The sequence below is a fragment of the Emys orbicularis genome, chromosome 15 (assembly GCF_028017835.1).
Source record: "Emys orbicularis isolate rEmyOrb1 chromosome 15, rEmyOrb1.hap1, whole genome shotgun sequence".
NCBI classification, from domain to species: domain Eukaryota; kingdom Metazoa; phylum Chordata; order Testudines; family Emydidae; genus Emys; species Emys orbicularis.
In genome coordinates this window covers 28350207-28362273 of record NC_088697.1, presented here as the reverse complement: position 1 = coordinate 28362273, position 12067 = coordinate 28350207, and the positions used below count along the sequence as shown (strand labels likewise).

Genomic DNA, 12067 nt, shown 5'->3' with positions numbered 1-12067 from the left:
GGGGTCTGTGCATCTGCCCAAAACTGCAGTTTGGGATGGGGGGGAGCATGCACATTCCCTCCAGGCACTTCCTGGCTCTTCCCCTACCTTAGCTCAACTCCCCTGCCCGTGGCTGCTTCCCAGTGGAGAAAGGATCCAATCCAAGATGGCAGAAAGGCCTGTTTATAGAAGGAGACCCCTTCTATGGGCAGCACCATCCTACTTTGGGGGGGAGGGGGAAGGGCTTCTACATCTACAGAGGTGGCCCTATGAGCAGATGGGCATGGGGACTGTCGCTGGTTAGAGATACATTGGCCTTCTGGGCTGGGTCCATGTTTCTTTTCTATACCCAAGCCCCCAGCACGTAGGACAGGGGGATAGCGTGGGCTGTGAGCCATAGGGCTGCTTTGTCCCTAGATCCCAGACAGGGCTGAGGCTGGAGCCCTCAGCTATCACCTTAGTGTAGTCAAAGCTGCAAGCGGCGAGAAGATCTTGCCTTGGCCCTGCACACAGGGGTGCCAGCCCGTGGGGAGAAAGGGGATGGATGTTGTCAGCGTGCATGCTGAGTGTACGGCAGGGGTGTGTGCCTTGGTACTCCGCCTCCCCCAAGCCAAGCATGCTGGTCTCGGAGGTGACTCTTCCCCCCTCAAGGAGCTGGGGTCCACAGCAGCTCGCGGTGCTATAAATACATTCCACGGGTGACTCCAGCAGCAAAACCAGGGGTGACTGAGAGTAGTCTTCTGCACTCTGTAGCTGTCCTCCGGGGGCGAGTCCCAGGTATCTGCTATCGGAGAGAGGGAGGACAGCTTGGCTCACTGCTGTGTGTGTGAAAGGAGAACGGCCAAGCAGCACTAACTGGAGCTCCCGGGCTGACCCAGTGGAGGCAGGGACCCGGTGCTGCTCACGTGACTATAGAACCAGGGGAAAGGGAACAGTGCTATGAAGTGTACAGATGTCTCCTTCCACCCTATGGTACCACGTGACACACAAACAGGCCCTGCCATGTAGCTGCATGGAGCTGACACACTGCAACATGCCCTAACACACACAGAAGAGACTACACATGCTAACATGTCCTGACATGCAGAAAAGAGCTGACACACTAACACTCTAACATACCTAGAAGAGAAGACACATGAATAGGCCCTGACACACATACAAGGAAAGACACAAAAAAGCTGACACATGCTAATGCCCTGATGTGCGTACAGGAGCCAACGCAGGCTAACATGCACTGACATGCATGCAAGAGAAGATCCTAACACACCTAGTCCTGCATACAAGAGAAAACACAACACTCAGACGTGCATCTGTGAGCTGATAATACAGATATGCCCTGGTGAGCATACAGATGATGCACACAAACATGTCCTGACAGGCATACAACATGCTAACACGCTTTGATGGATGTACAAGAACCCAAACATATGATCATGCCCCGACACGTGTTCCAGAGCAGACACGCTAATAGGCTGACGAACAGTTAAGAGCCCATTTATTGAGGGTTCACAGGGAGGTCGTATACACTGTGAGAGCGACGTCTGGGTGGCATGAAAGCAGGGTGGTCCCTGCACCTAGCACAGATGAGGTTGGGTGGCTGAGCTGGCAAAGCTACCGCCTGTCAACCAAGCTCCTGCTCCACGTCCCAGCCGCGGCCCTATGCAGGGGGCGCTCGGAGCAGGTCTAGCGGGTACTGGAGTCAGGCCACATGTGGTGTCTGCTTGTCAAATGGCAGCACACAGCGGGAGCAGGGTCCAGTCTGTTGTAACTGGGTCCGCCTGGAGCCCCCACGTTGGCTTCAATGGGGTTTCTCTGTATCCCCGTGGGTGTAAGTGGGAAGAAGATCCGGCGTACAGCTCCATAGAGGAGCTATGTGATTTACAGCAGCTGAGGGTCTGGGCTGTGCATCGGAAGCCCCCGAAGAGCCCTGTTTATGCTCAGCGCAGGGAGGGCACCGCGGCAGGCTTCCCCCGCACAGCCCCAGCAACACGCCAGGCGTTCAGTCCCCACCCAGCCCTTGGCTTCTCTGCTGAGATAGGGGGCGAGTGAGCCCCACAGACACTGGGGGGTTGTGCCGCGGACGCTGCCCAGTCCCGCTGGGATGCAGTGCTCACACCTCAGGGAATATGCGTCTCCATCGCACAGACAGCGAGTGCCTCAGGAAGCCAGGAGACCAGCTGGGCTGAGACCTCCCAAACTTCATGCACCAGTGATAATAAGAATACTTAGCTCTTATGCAGTACTAACTAATGAATCCTCACAGAGTCCCACCCTGGGGTAGGGAAGCATCATTTTCCCCACTGTACGCAGTTGTGGGAAGCGTCAATGGCGAAGAACCCAGGAGTCCTGGCTCCCAGGACCATGCTTAGGCCACTGGACCCGGATACCTCTTGGGGGTCCCTCCCCAGGGGACGTGACGGGGTTTGGGCTGTGCGCCGAGGGGACGGCACTCCTCGGTCGCTCCCCCTGCCCCCGGCAGCTCGGGTCTCAGGCGAAGACGGCGGAGTTCTGCCAGTAGGTGTACACCAGGAAGCCGGTGAAGGTGCTGTCCGTCTTGATGCTGGAGTAGAAGCCGATGTAGTCGCCCACCCCGACTTGAACCCACACTTCGTCCTCGGGCTCCAGGCGCACCAGGGCGCCGCCCGACAGCGAGGTGGGCTTGGGCCAGTTGCCGTAGAACTGGAAGAAGGAGGCCACCGAATGGCCGTTCTTCATGATGTCAAACTGCAGGCTGGCGCGGTACACGGTGGCGTGGACGGCGAAGTAGTAGACGCCGGGGATCTCGCAGGTGAACTTGCCCGTGTCCGCGTCATAGTGGCCCTGCTCATTGATCAGCACTACGTCAAAGCGGATGGGCTGGTCCGCCAAGGGCGGGCTGCGCGACTCCGAGCGCTTGGCGGTGAAGGCTGAGCGGGGAGCCACCGCACACTCCCCCTGCACCCCCTTCTCCCCATTCAGACCGTTCATGCCGGGGCTGCCGCTGTCCCCGCGGGGACCTGGGACTCCTGAGGGGGAGGAGAGAGAACATCACAGGGGGCAGGAGAGATGCCCAGTGCACCGGAGCCATTAATAACCAGCCAGCCCATCCATCTCTGGATCTAATTCGTGATACACCCATCACTATGGGATCTGTGCCCCTGGCTGTGTGTCATGGATCCCAAACAGAACAGATAGGACCTACTCCCCAGCTCACATCAACTCCATGCTATCTAATTTATTTCCCCTTGAAGGAAGAACACGGAGACCCAGGTGCTTAGCCCCTTTGGATCTATCTGGCTGGCTGGTTAACCCAACTGGCCCCGTGCGGGTCTGCCATTGGATCCTCCTTCACTGGGAGCTGGGCTCCAGTTCCTGGTGCATTCTCCAGCAGGGAGGTCTCCTTACCAGGTTGCCCGATCTCTCCCTTCTCTCCCTGCGTCCCGGCTGCTCCGTCCCGGCCGTCGCGTCCATCTCTGCCTGGAAGACCCTGGCTTCCGTGGATGCCGGGTGTGCCTGGGATTCCGGGCTGCCCAGAGCACAGGCTCGGGATCTTGTTGTCCTCGATCTGGATGGAACTGGCGATCAGCCCGAGGAAGAGGAAGAGGAGCTGCTTCATCTCAGCTGCCATGGAGGGGCTGGGAGGAGAGTGAACCGTTACGTCTCTAGCGGGCTGAGAGGTGGAGGCCCTGGCTTGACAGCTCTGATTAGGGTGTGTGGGCTGTACGTCCCCCTCATTCCACAGCAACGCTCCGACTGAGGTTGGGTACCAGAGACGCTGGTAGGAGGTATGGGATACTGGCCTGGGTAGGCCACGAGCCCGGTCAGTCCAGTCCAATCTGCCCCTCACCAGGGTATCTGAGAACCATGGCACGACAGGAGGGAGGACAATGGGCTAGATCGGCCAGGTGTGTGTGTTGGGCTGGAAAGGGTGTGTGTGTGTGAGTTGTGTGTATAGTGTGCTGTGAACTATGCGGTGGGTAGGTGCATGGTTGGTTGTGAGCTGGATTGAGGGGTGTGTATGTGGTGAGTTGTAGGCTGTGAGCTGTGTGGAGGGCGTCATGGGTTGTGAGCCATGGGTGGTTCTGAGCTCTGTGTGTTATGGGTTGTGAGCTGTGGGGTGTGTTGGTGGTTGTGTGCTGCATGTGGAGGGCATGTCGCGGGTTGTGAGCTGTGTGGAGGGCATCATGGGTTGTGAGTTGTGGGGTGTGTGGTTGTGAGCTGTATGTGTTATGGGTTGTGAGCTGTGGGGTGTGTGAGTGGTCGTGGGCTGCGTGAGTGGTTGTAAGCTGTGTGTGTCATGGGTTGTGAGCTGTGGAGTGTGTGGGTAGTTGTGGGCTGTGTGTCATGGGTTGTGAGGTGTGGAGTGTGTGGGGGATTGTGAGCTGTGGGGGGTTGTGAGCTGTGTGTGTCATGGGTTGTGAGCTGTGGGCTGTGTGGGTGGTTATGGGCTGTGTGTCATGGGTTGTGAGCGTGGGGTGTGTGGGTGGTTGTGGGCTTTGTGTCATGGGTTGTGAGCGTGGGGTGTGTGCGTGGTTGTGGGCTGTGTGTCATGGGTTGTGAGGTGTGGGGTGTTTGGGGGATTGTGAGCTGTGGGGTGCTGTGAGCTGTGTGTGTCATGGGTTGTGAGCTGTGGGGTGTGTGTGTGGCTGTGGGCTCTGTGTGCGGGTGTGGGCTCTGAGTGCGTGTTTGTGGGGTTTGTGGGTGGTTGTGGGCTGTGTGTGTCATGGGTTGTAAGCTGTGGGCTGTGTGTGGGTGGTTGTGGGGTGTGTGTTATGGGTTGTGAGCGTGGTTGTGGGTGTGGTTGTGGGCTGTGTGGGTGGTTGTGGGCTGTGTCATGGGTTGTGAGCGTGGGATGTGTGTGGGTGGTTGTGGGCTGTGTGTCCTGGGTTGTGAGTGTGGGGTGTGTGGGTGGTTGTGGGCTGTGGGTGGTTGTGGGCTGTGGGGTGTGTGGGTGGTTGTGGGCTGTGTGTGTCCTGGGTTGTGAGCGTGGGGTGTGTGGATGGTTGTGGGGTGTGTGGGTGGTTGTGGGCTGTGGGGTGGGTGGGTGGTTGTGGGCTGTGTGTCCTGGGTTGTGAGCTGTGGGTGGGTGGGTGATTGCGAGTTGTGGGGTGGGTGGGTGGTTGTGGACTGTGTGTCCTGGGTTGTGAGCGTGGGGTGTGTGGGTGGTTGTGGGCTGTGTGTGTCCTGGGTTGTGAGTGTGGGGTGGGTGGGTGGTTGTGGGCTGTGGGGTGGGTGGCTGTGGGCTGTGGTCAAGGATCCTGTCTCTATTTTCTTGCCCTCTAGGGCAGGGGATTCTCAACCTTTTTCTTTCTGAGCTCCCCCCCCCCCCCCCACATGCTATAAAAACTCCCCGGCCCAGCTGTGCCGCCACAACTGGTTTTCTGCATATAAAACCAGGGCCGGCGTTAGGGGGCAGCAAGCAGGGAATTGCCTGGGGCCCCACACCACAGCAGGCCCTGCAAAGCTAAGTTGTTCAGGCTTCAACTTCGGCCCCAGGTGTCAGAGCTCAGGGCGCCGGGGCTCCAGTGAGTCTAACACTGACCCTGCTTGGCAGCCCCCCTGAAACCCGCTCGCGGCCCCGGACTCCTGGTTGAGAACTCCTGCTGTAGGGGTCCCTTTGCCCTGCACTCTGCGCTCGTTCCCCAAGTGACTCCCACGCTCCTAACTCTCCTTTCACACGGGGCGCGAGGCCAGGACCCTTCCAGACATGCCAAACCCACGGAAAAAAACAACGCAGAAATTGGGCTTGATTTTGGCTTAATTGGCTTGTGAGTCGCTTGTTGGCTAGTTTTTGGCTTGTAGCTTGTTTGGCTTGTAGCTTGTTGCTTCTTTTTTTGTATGGGCTCCCAGCAAGCAGGGGCAAGGAGGGGAGAAAGTCAGGGGTGCACCGCGGGCCCACCACAGTCCCAGACTCACGCCTGGGGGGATCTAGCCACATAGAGTGTTGGGGTTCTTGTTTTGGCCTTGTTTTGAAATGGGATTAGCTTGACTTTTGGCTTATTGTGAAAGTCAGGGTGCTTATTTACCGTGTGAAAGTTGGCACCTGTGGACCCTTCCCGGCTCCAGGGTGAGTTACCCAGGGGCTGCAGCACCGCACCCAGAGGCAGGGTAGCACCTCTCCCCGCCCCCCGAGGCTGTGGAGTGTGGGGACACCCTCCCGGCTTCTGCAGCATTACCGCCTTCCCAGCGGGGCCAGAACCCAGCCCTTCCCCCTGCTTGCAAAGCTAGCATTCCCCCCGCTCCCCCAAGCAGGGCTGCTATCCAACTCACTTCAGCATTGGCCTCCCCTGCGTTGCCCCACACAGGCCTCGCCCCAGCCTGGCTCAGAGCGCCCAGATGAGCGGGGATCCATTGGGGAGTGGAAGGGGAGCAGGTCTCTCTCCTTCCGGACTCCTGCAGGCCACTTTCTCCAAATAAAAGGGAATGAAGAAAAACAGAGCCTGCTGCTGGAATGTGTCATGACTGGAGCTGGGACTCAGCCGAGCTCCCGGGCCTGGCCGAGTTGCTAAGGGAAATCCCATGGCCCGTCTGGCCCCATAGCTACACCGCCAACTTTGTTAGGAGCAGCTGGGGCTGGTTAGCTTTACTTACTGTGTATCCCGGCTCTCTTGCTGCGCCTGCTTTGCGTCCCCTTGTCCAGTGAGCTCTTCCTGGCCACTTCAGCTCTGAGGAAAGGCTGTCTCTTTGCCCCCCCTTCCCCTCCTTGTGTCTCTCCTCCCAAACTCCAAAGGAAATCAGTGACTTTCAGAGCCAAGAGCTACAAGAGGAGGGGAAAAATATCCCAGTGTCGGAAATGCTGTAACCAGTGGGAGGAGGGCGGGAGAGAGAACCACAGACCTGACTCGAAAAACCCCTTGACTTAACACATCACCCTACAGGAGCCGCCAAGGGAAAGAGGCAGAGAAAGAAAAGGAGCGAGGGGAATGGCAGAACAGGGAAGGACAGGAAAAGCGAGAGGAGGGTGAAGGAGGTGGCTTGCATCCTCTAGATCATGTAAGTAGCCATGAATGTGTCAGCTCCCCCATTCTGGAAGCACCAGGCCAGTCTTTGTGCTGTGGGGAGTGCTGCCAGGCCAGAGACGGGTTGGCTCATTTTTGTGGTGATTTCTCTGGACGGAGCGGAGCCCCAGTGACAGGGCTGGGGAAGGAGGGGGAATGCGAGGCAAGCCGAAAACTGGCCTCTTGGAGGGGAGCAGTGGGGTGTTTGGGCCAGGCGGGTGTTTTGTGGAAGGTCTTGGAGGAGGAGAGGCTGCGGGTGTGGCCGGTGGGAGCAAAGGGCGTGAGGAATCCTGCAATTCGGTCCTGCTTAGGGGCGTCATGAGACACGAACTAAACCACACACCCACGGACGGCACACGCTCAGCACGCCGATTGTTACTGTCCACGTCACACACGCGAGCAGCAAAGCCCACATGGCATGCACGAACGCCACCCACGGACACACCTCTAATGCCATGGACCACACGCACAGACCCACTAACGCTGAGCACGGGTGCCACGCACGTCAGCACAACACACAAACGTGGGGTGCACACATGCACGGGGGGGAGGGGTCACATCCTCACTGGCACAACACACAAACACTCTCCCCTACTAATGTGAAACACCGACCTGTTACTTGGCCTGGGCTCACATTTCTCTCTTTCAGCTCCCCAGGTCGCTGCAGGTTTCTCCTTGGAGCTGGACGGACAGCAGCATCACTAAGAGCCCAGCAAGGTCCCTGATCGCTTCCACGGGCTGGGCTCCCCAGCTCCAGAGTATGCTGAGTTCTGGGAGCTGGGGCTGAGTTGTCAGCAGGACTCGGTGCAGCTGACCCGTGTGTGCCCACAATCCCAGGGAATAGGCCACGGCCAGCTCTGCAGACGGCTACAGAAACGCAATGGAGGAAACCACCAGTACGGGTGTGAGTGGAGCTCTCTCCCCCATCTCTGGAGCACGGGACGCGGTGCCTGAGGTAGGCCTTTGAAACTCTTATTTAACTCATTTCAGCCTCTCGCCCCAGCTTTGCCTGGCATGGGGATGGGGGAGAGGTTCTCCAGCCAAGGAGAATTCCCTGGAGAAGCAGCCAGCCAGAGGGCTGATAGCCAGGCAAAGACCTGTGTGCCCAATGAGTTTGTGGAGCTTCCCATGGGAGAGGTGTCCCCATCACCGAAAAGCCCGGCTCACCACTGGCAGAAATTAACAACAGCGATAATCTATCCTGCTCTAGTGCTTTCAGCCATACACTGATCCTCACAACCCTCCTGGGAGGCAGGTCAGCCTCAGCATCCTTATTTTACAGATTGGGGAAACTGAGGCAGGGGACAGTCACGTGACTTGTGCAGACAGTCTGCAGCAGAGCTGGGAGTAGACCCCTGAAGTCCCGAGTCCTGCTCTAACTGCTCGGTCACACTGCCTCCTTTTGACAATTGTACCAGAGGCTAAGAACTGAATGGGCCACTCTCAGAGCTAGAGGCAGACCCTCCAGGTAGAGAAAACACACAATGTCTGAAACAGTCCATCTGCCTGATTTCCTGACACCAGTAACAATTCCTCCACTGCCCCCCAAAGGCAATACAGTGAAGAATTCTCTCTCCCCCTCCTGTTGACATGTGCAGCAGGTTTTACGCTGGTGGGCTTGTTTTTTACAAAAAGCGGCTTAAATATTTTGAGAGTTGCGGATTGCAGAGGTTTGGGGCTTGTTTCCTCTGGAGGTTGCTTACTTGGGCTTTTTTTGCAATAGGTGACTTCAACACGAAGTTCTAGTTTAAATGTGGTGTCGGTGATTGAGCAGAGTCAGGGTGATGCACTTCCTTAGAATTTGAGAATCCTCTTGTCCCCACTCCTGTTCAATTAAGAAAACACACCCAAATTCATGAACTTTGTGGCCCGCCCCTTGACACATCCTATGTGCCAATTTTTTGTCCCACACCAGGATATGCTCCAACGGTTCAACACGGCAATGTACCACACTGAGGCAACAGAGACCACGGAGGATGGAAAGAGGGAGAATGACCTTTTTAAAGAATGGAAGTACACACACATGTATTATTTTAATAGTTTTCATGTGTAACTTGTATGCAACAAAACTAGAACTACAAAAATTGGAATTTGTATTACCCCCCGCCACCCCCCGTCCTCCCTCTGAAACGGCCTGGGCTTGTTTGGAAAGGCAGTGCTGCTTTTCTTTCCTCGGGAGACTTGGCAACAAGGTGTTATTGCAATGTGCAAAGGCAGCATGAGGTAGTGAGCTGTAATGTAGCACAGGGGGTGCGGTCACGTCTCAGTGCCGGGGGTTCCTGGGAGCTGTGCACTAGCGAAGGGGACACAGTCACGTCTTGGTGCCGGGGGTTCCTGGGAGCTGTGCACTAGCGAAGGGGACACAGTCACGTCTCCGTGCCAGGGGTTCCTGGGAGCTGTGCACTAGCGAAGGGGACACGGTCACGTCTTGGTGCCAGGGGTTCCTGGGAGCTGTGCACTAGCGAAGGGGACACGGTCACGTCTTGGTGCCAGGGGTTCCTGGGAGCTGTGCACTAGCGAAGGGGACACGGTCACGTCTTGGTGCCGGGGGTTCCTGGGAGCTGTGCACTAGCGAAGGGGACACAGTCACGTCTCCGTGCCAGGGGTTCCTGGGAGCTGTACACTAGCGAAGGGGACACGGTCACGTCTTGGTGCCAGGGGTTCCTGGGAGCTGTGCACTAGCGAAGGGGACACAGTCACGTCTCCGTGCCAGGGGTTCCTGGGAGCTGTGCACTAGCGAAGGGGACACGGTCACGTCTCGGTGCCAGGGGTTCCCGGGAGCTGTGCACTAGTGGGGGGGGGGGGGGAGAGGACGCAGTCACATCTCAGTGCCAGGGGTTCCCGGGAGCTGTGCACTAGCGAAGGGGACATGGTCACGTTTCAGTGCCAGGGGTTCCCAGGAGCTGTGCACTAGCGAAGGGGACACGGTCACGTCTCGGCGCCAGGGGTTCCTGGGAGCTGTGCACTAGTGTGTGTGGGGGGGGGAGGACGCAGTCACATCTCAGTGCCAGGGGTTCCCGGGAGCTGTGCACTAGCGGAGGGAAGCCCTGCTCTGAGCCTATGCTGAGATAGCCCCTCTGTGCCCTTCCCAGCTGAGGCTCCAGGCAAGGTGGGGGGCAGTGCCAGCGTTCTGGATCACAGGGGTGGTGTTCAGCCAGCCGCACTGGCCTGTGGCTCCTCCCAGTGGATGGGAAAACAGGATGTTGTCTTTGGTCAGGAGAAGCTTGTTTGTGGCTTTAAGGCACAGCCAGCCTTAGTGGAGTGGTCAGGAGTCAGGCCAGGATTCCTAACCCAGCCGGCAGCTCCAGCTACGGCCCTTCCCCTGCTCCAGAGCAGAATCCACCTTCCCCTTCCTCAGGAGTGGAACCCCTCCCACCCTCTCCAGCTTGGGGAGGGGTTCAGTATTTATAGAATACCCCCCCCCCCTGCTCTGGGTGAGATGAGCCCAGGCCAGTGCAGAGCCAGGAACCTCTCCTGCCCCCCCTCCCTGAAATGGGAGGGGTTCGGATAACAAAGGGGCCTAGATCTTCTCCTTGGCTTTTGATCCCCCCCGCAACTCCTTTTAGGGTCAGAGCCCTACAATTACAACACCATGAAATTTCAGATTTAAATAGCTGGAAAAATCATGACATTTACGATTTTTAAAATCCTATGACCGGGAAATTGACTAAAATGGACCGTGAATTTGGTAGGGCCCTAGCTATGAGCCATGTCTGCTTCAGAGAGATGAGGGCTCCTGCTCTCACTCCCCAGCTCCTTGCCCAGGGACCCCTTACGTCTCAGTTCCCAGTGACCCCTTCCAGTGATCCCACCCAGCCCAGGCATATTCCAGTGCTTAGAGCTGGGGATTCAGACATGGGCTTCCTGGGTTCTGATCCCGGCCTTGCCCCTGACCTGCAGGCAAATAATTTCCCCTCTCTGTGCCTCAATTTCCCCAGCGCTGACATGGGGGTAATATTGACCTGCCCCCCCCCCCTGGCGGGTGTGAGGCCAAATTATTATTTGAAAGGTTGTAGTTGCAAAATGCTGCAGCTGTTTATTAGACACCCAGAGTACCTGTCAAGTTAGGGGCGTGGGCATCGGAAGGTCTGTGGGATGAAGCGTGATGCTGGGGTAGGTGCCATTTCTTAAGGTGTTTTTTGTCATTCATCTACCTAGATACTTCCATACCCCCTCCCCCCCATCACAACAGGGCCCCATGGAGCTATGCTTTTATCCTCACAACCCCCTGGTTGTATTGTTTCCGTTTTACAGATGGGGAAACTAAGTCACAGAAGGATTTATTTTTTTCTTTTCCCCCAGTCATGCAGGGAGTCTGTTGCAGAGCTGAGAACTGAACTCGGCTCTCCTGAGTCCCACGCCCAGTCCAAAAGCAGCCTTCCCCCCTTCGGCAGCCGGTGTATTAGCACAGCGCTGGGCCTTGCCGTGTGCCGAGCACGAGGCGGGCGATGGGCAATGGCCACTCAGCCAGGCCCAGGTGTGTGCTCTGCTGGGACTGGGGGCATTAGGACAAAGAGGGCCGCCCCCTGGGCTCCTTATGTCAGAGGTGCAGGTACCATTCTTGGGTCAGCTGGGAGGGAGCTGTCACCTTGCTGCAGGAAGTAGACTGGGGTGGGGGGAGTAGTGAGTCGCCTCCCCCTCTGCTCGGACGGGGTGTATCGGAGGATGTGGTGAGTGAGAAGAAGGCACGAGCCGGCTGACCCTTTAGCCCCACTGCAGGACTGGGGAGATGGGGCCAGGCGTTGCCGAAGTGCTGTGGCTATGCAGTGTGGGGACCCCAACAGCCAGTCAGTCGCCTTCCAGGCACTTAGGGCCAGCCCTGGTGGCTCCCTTAGGGGACTGTTATGGGGGATACCAGGGGGAGTTATAGGGCAGCAGGCTCCCAGACTCAGGGTGGGTGGTTTCTTCTCCAGCACCTTTATTTGGGGCTCCTGGGCCCCACAGGCTCTCCCCGTGTCCTCAGGTCCCCGAAGGGAAACACATAGGAAGGGGAGGGCATAGCTCAGAGAAGGATTCGAGTCCCCACCCGCCCCAAAGTCAGACAGGTTGGGGGGAGAGCCAGCCCCACCCCTCTGCTTGTCGGGCCCCACCGCCCCCTCACGGCTTGAAGC

The 12067-nt window shown here is 57.6% G+C and overlaps 1 protein-coding gene across 1 annotated transcript; it reads right to left on the bottom strand.

Annotated features, from left to right (window-relative positions):
• Nucleotides 1-2466: 2466 nt before the first annotated feature.
• C1QTNF5 (C1q and TNF related 5) lies at nucleotides 2467-3586 on the bottom strand. The gene is made up of 2 exons (XM_065417312.1): nucleotides 3364-3586; nucleotides 2467-2984 (listed from the first exon to the last, which is right to left on the bottom strand). The coding sequence occupies exons 1-2, from the start codon at nucleotides 3584-3586 to the stop codon at nucleotides 2467-2469; spliced, it is 741 nt and encodes a 246-aa protein (XP_065273384.1).
• Nucleotides 3587-12067: the final 8481 nt, after the last annotated feature.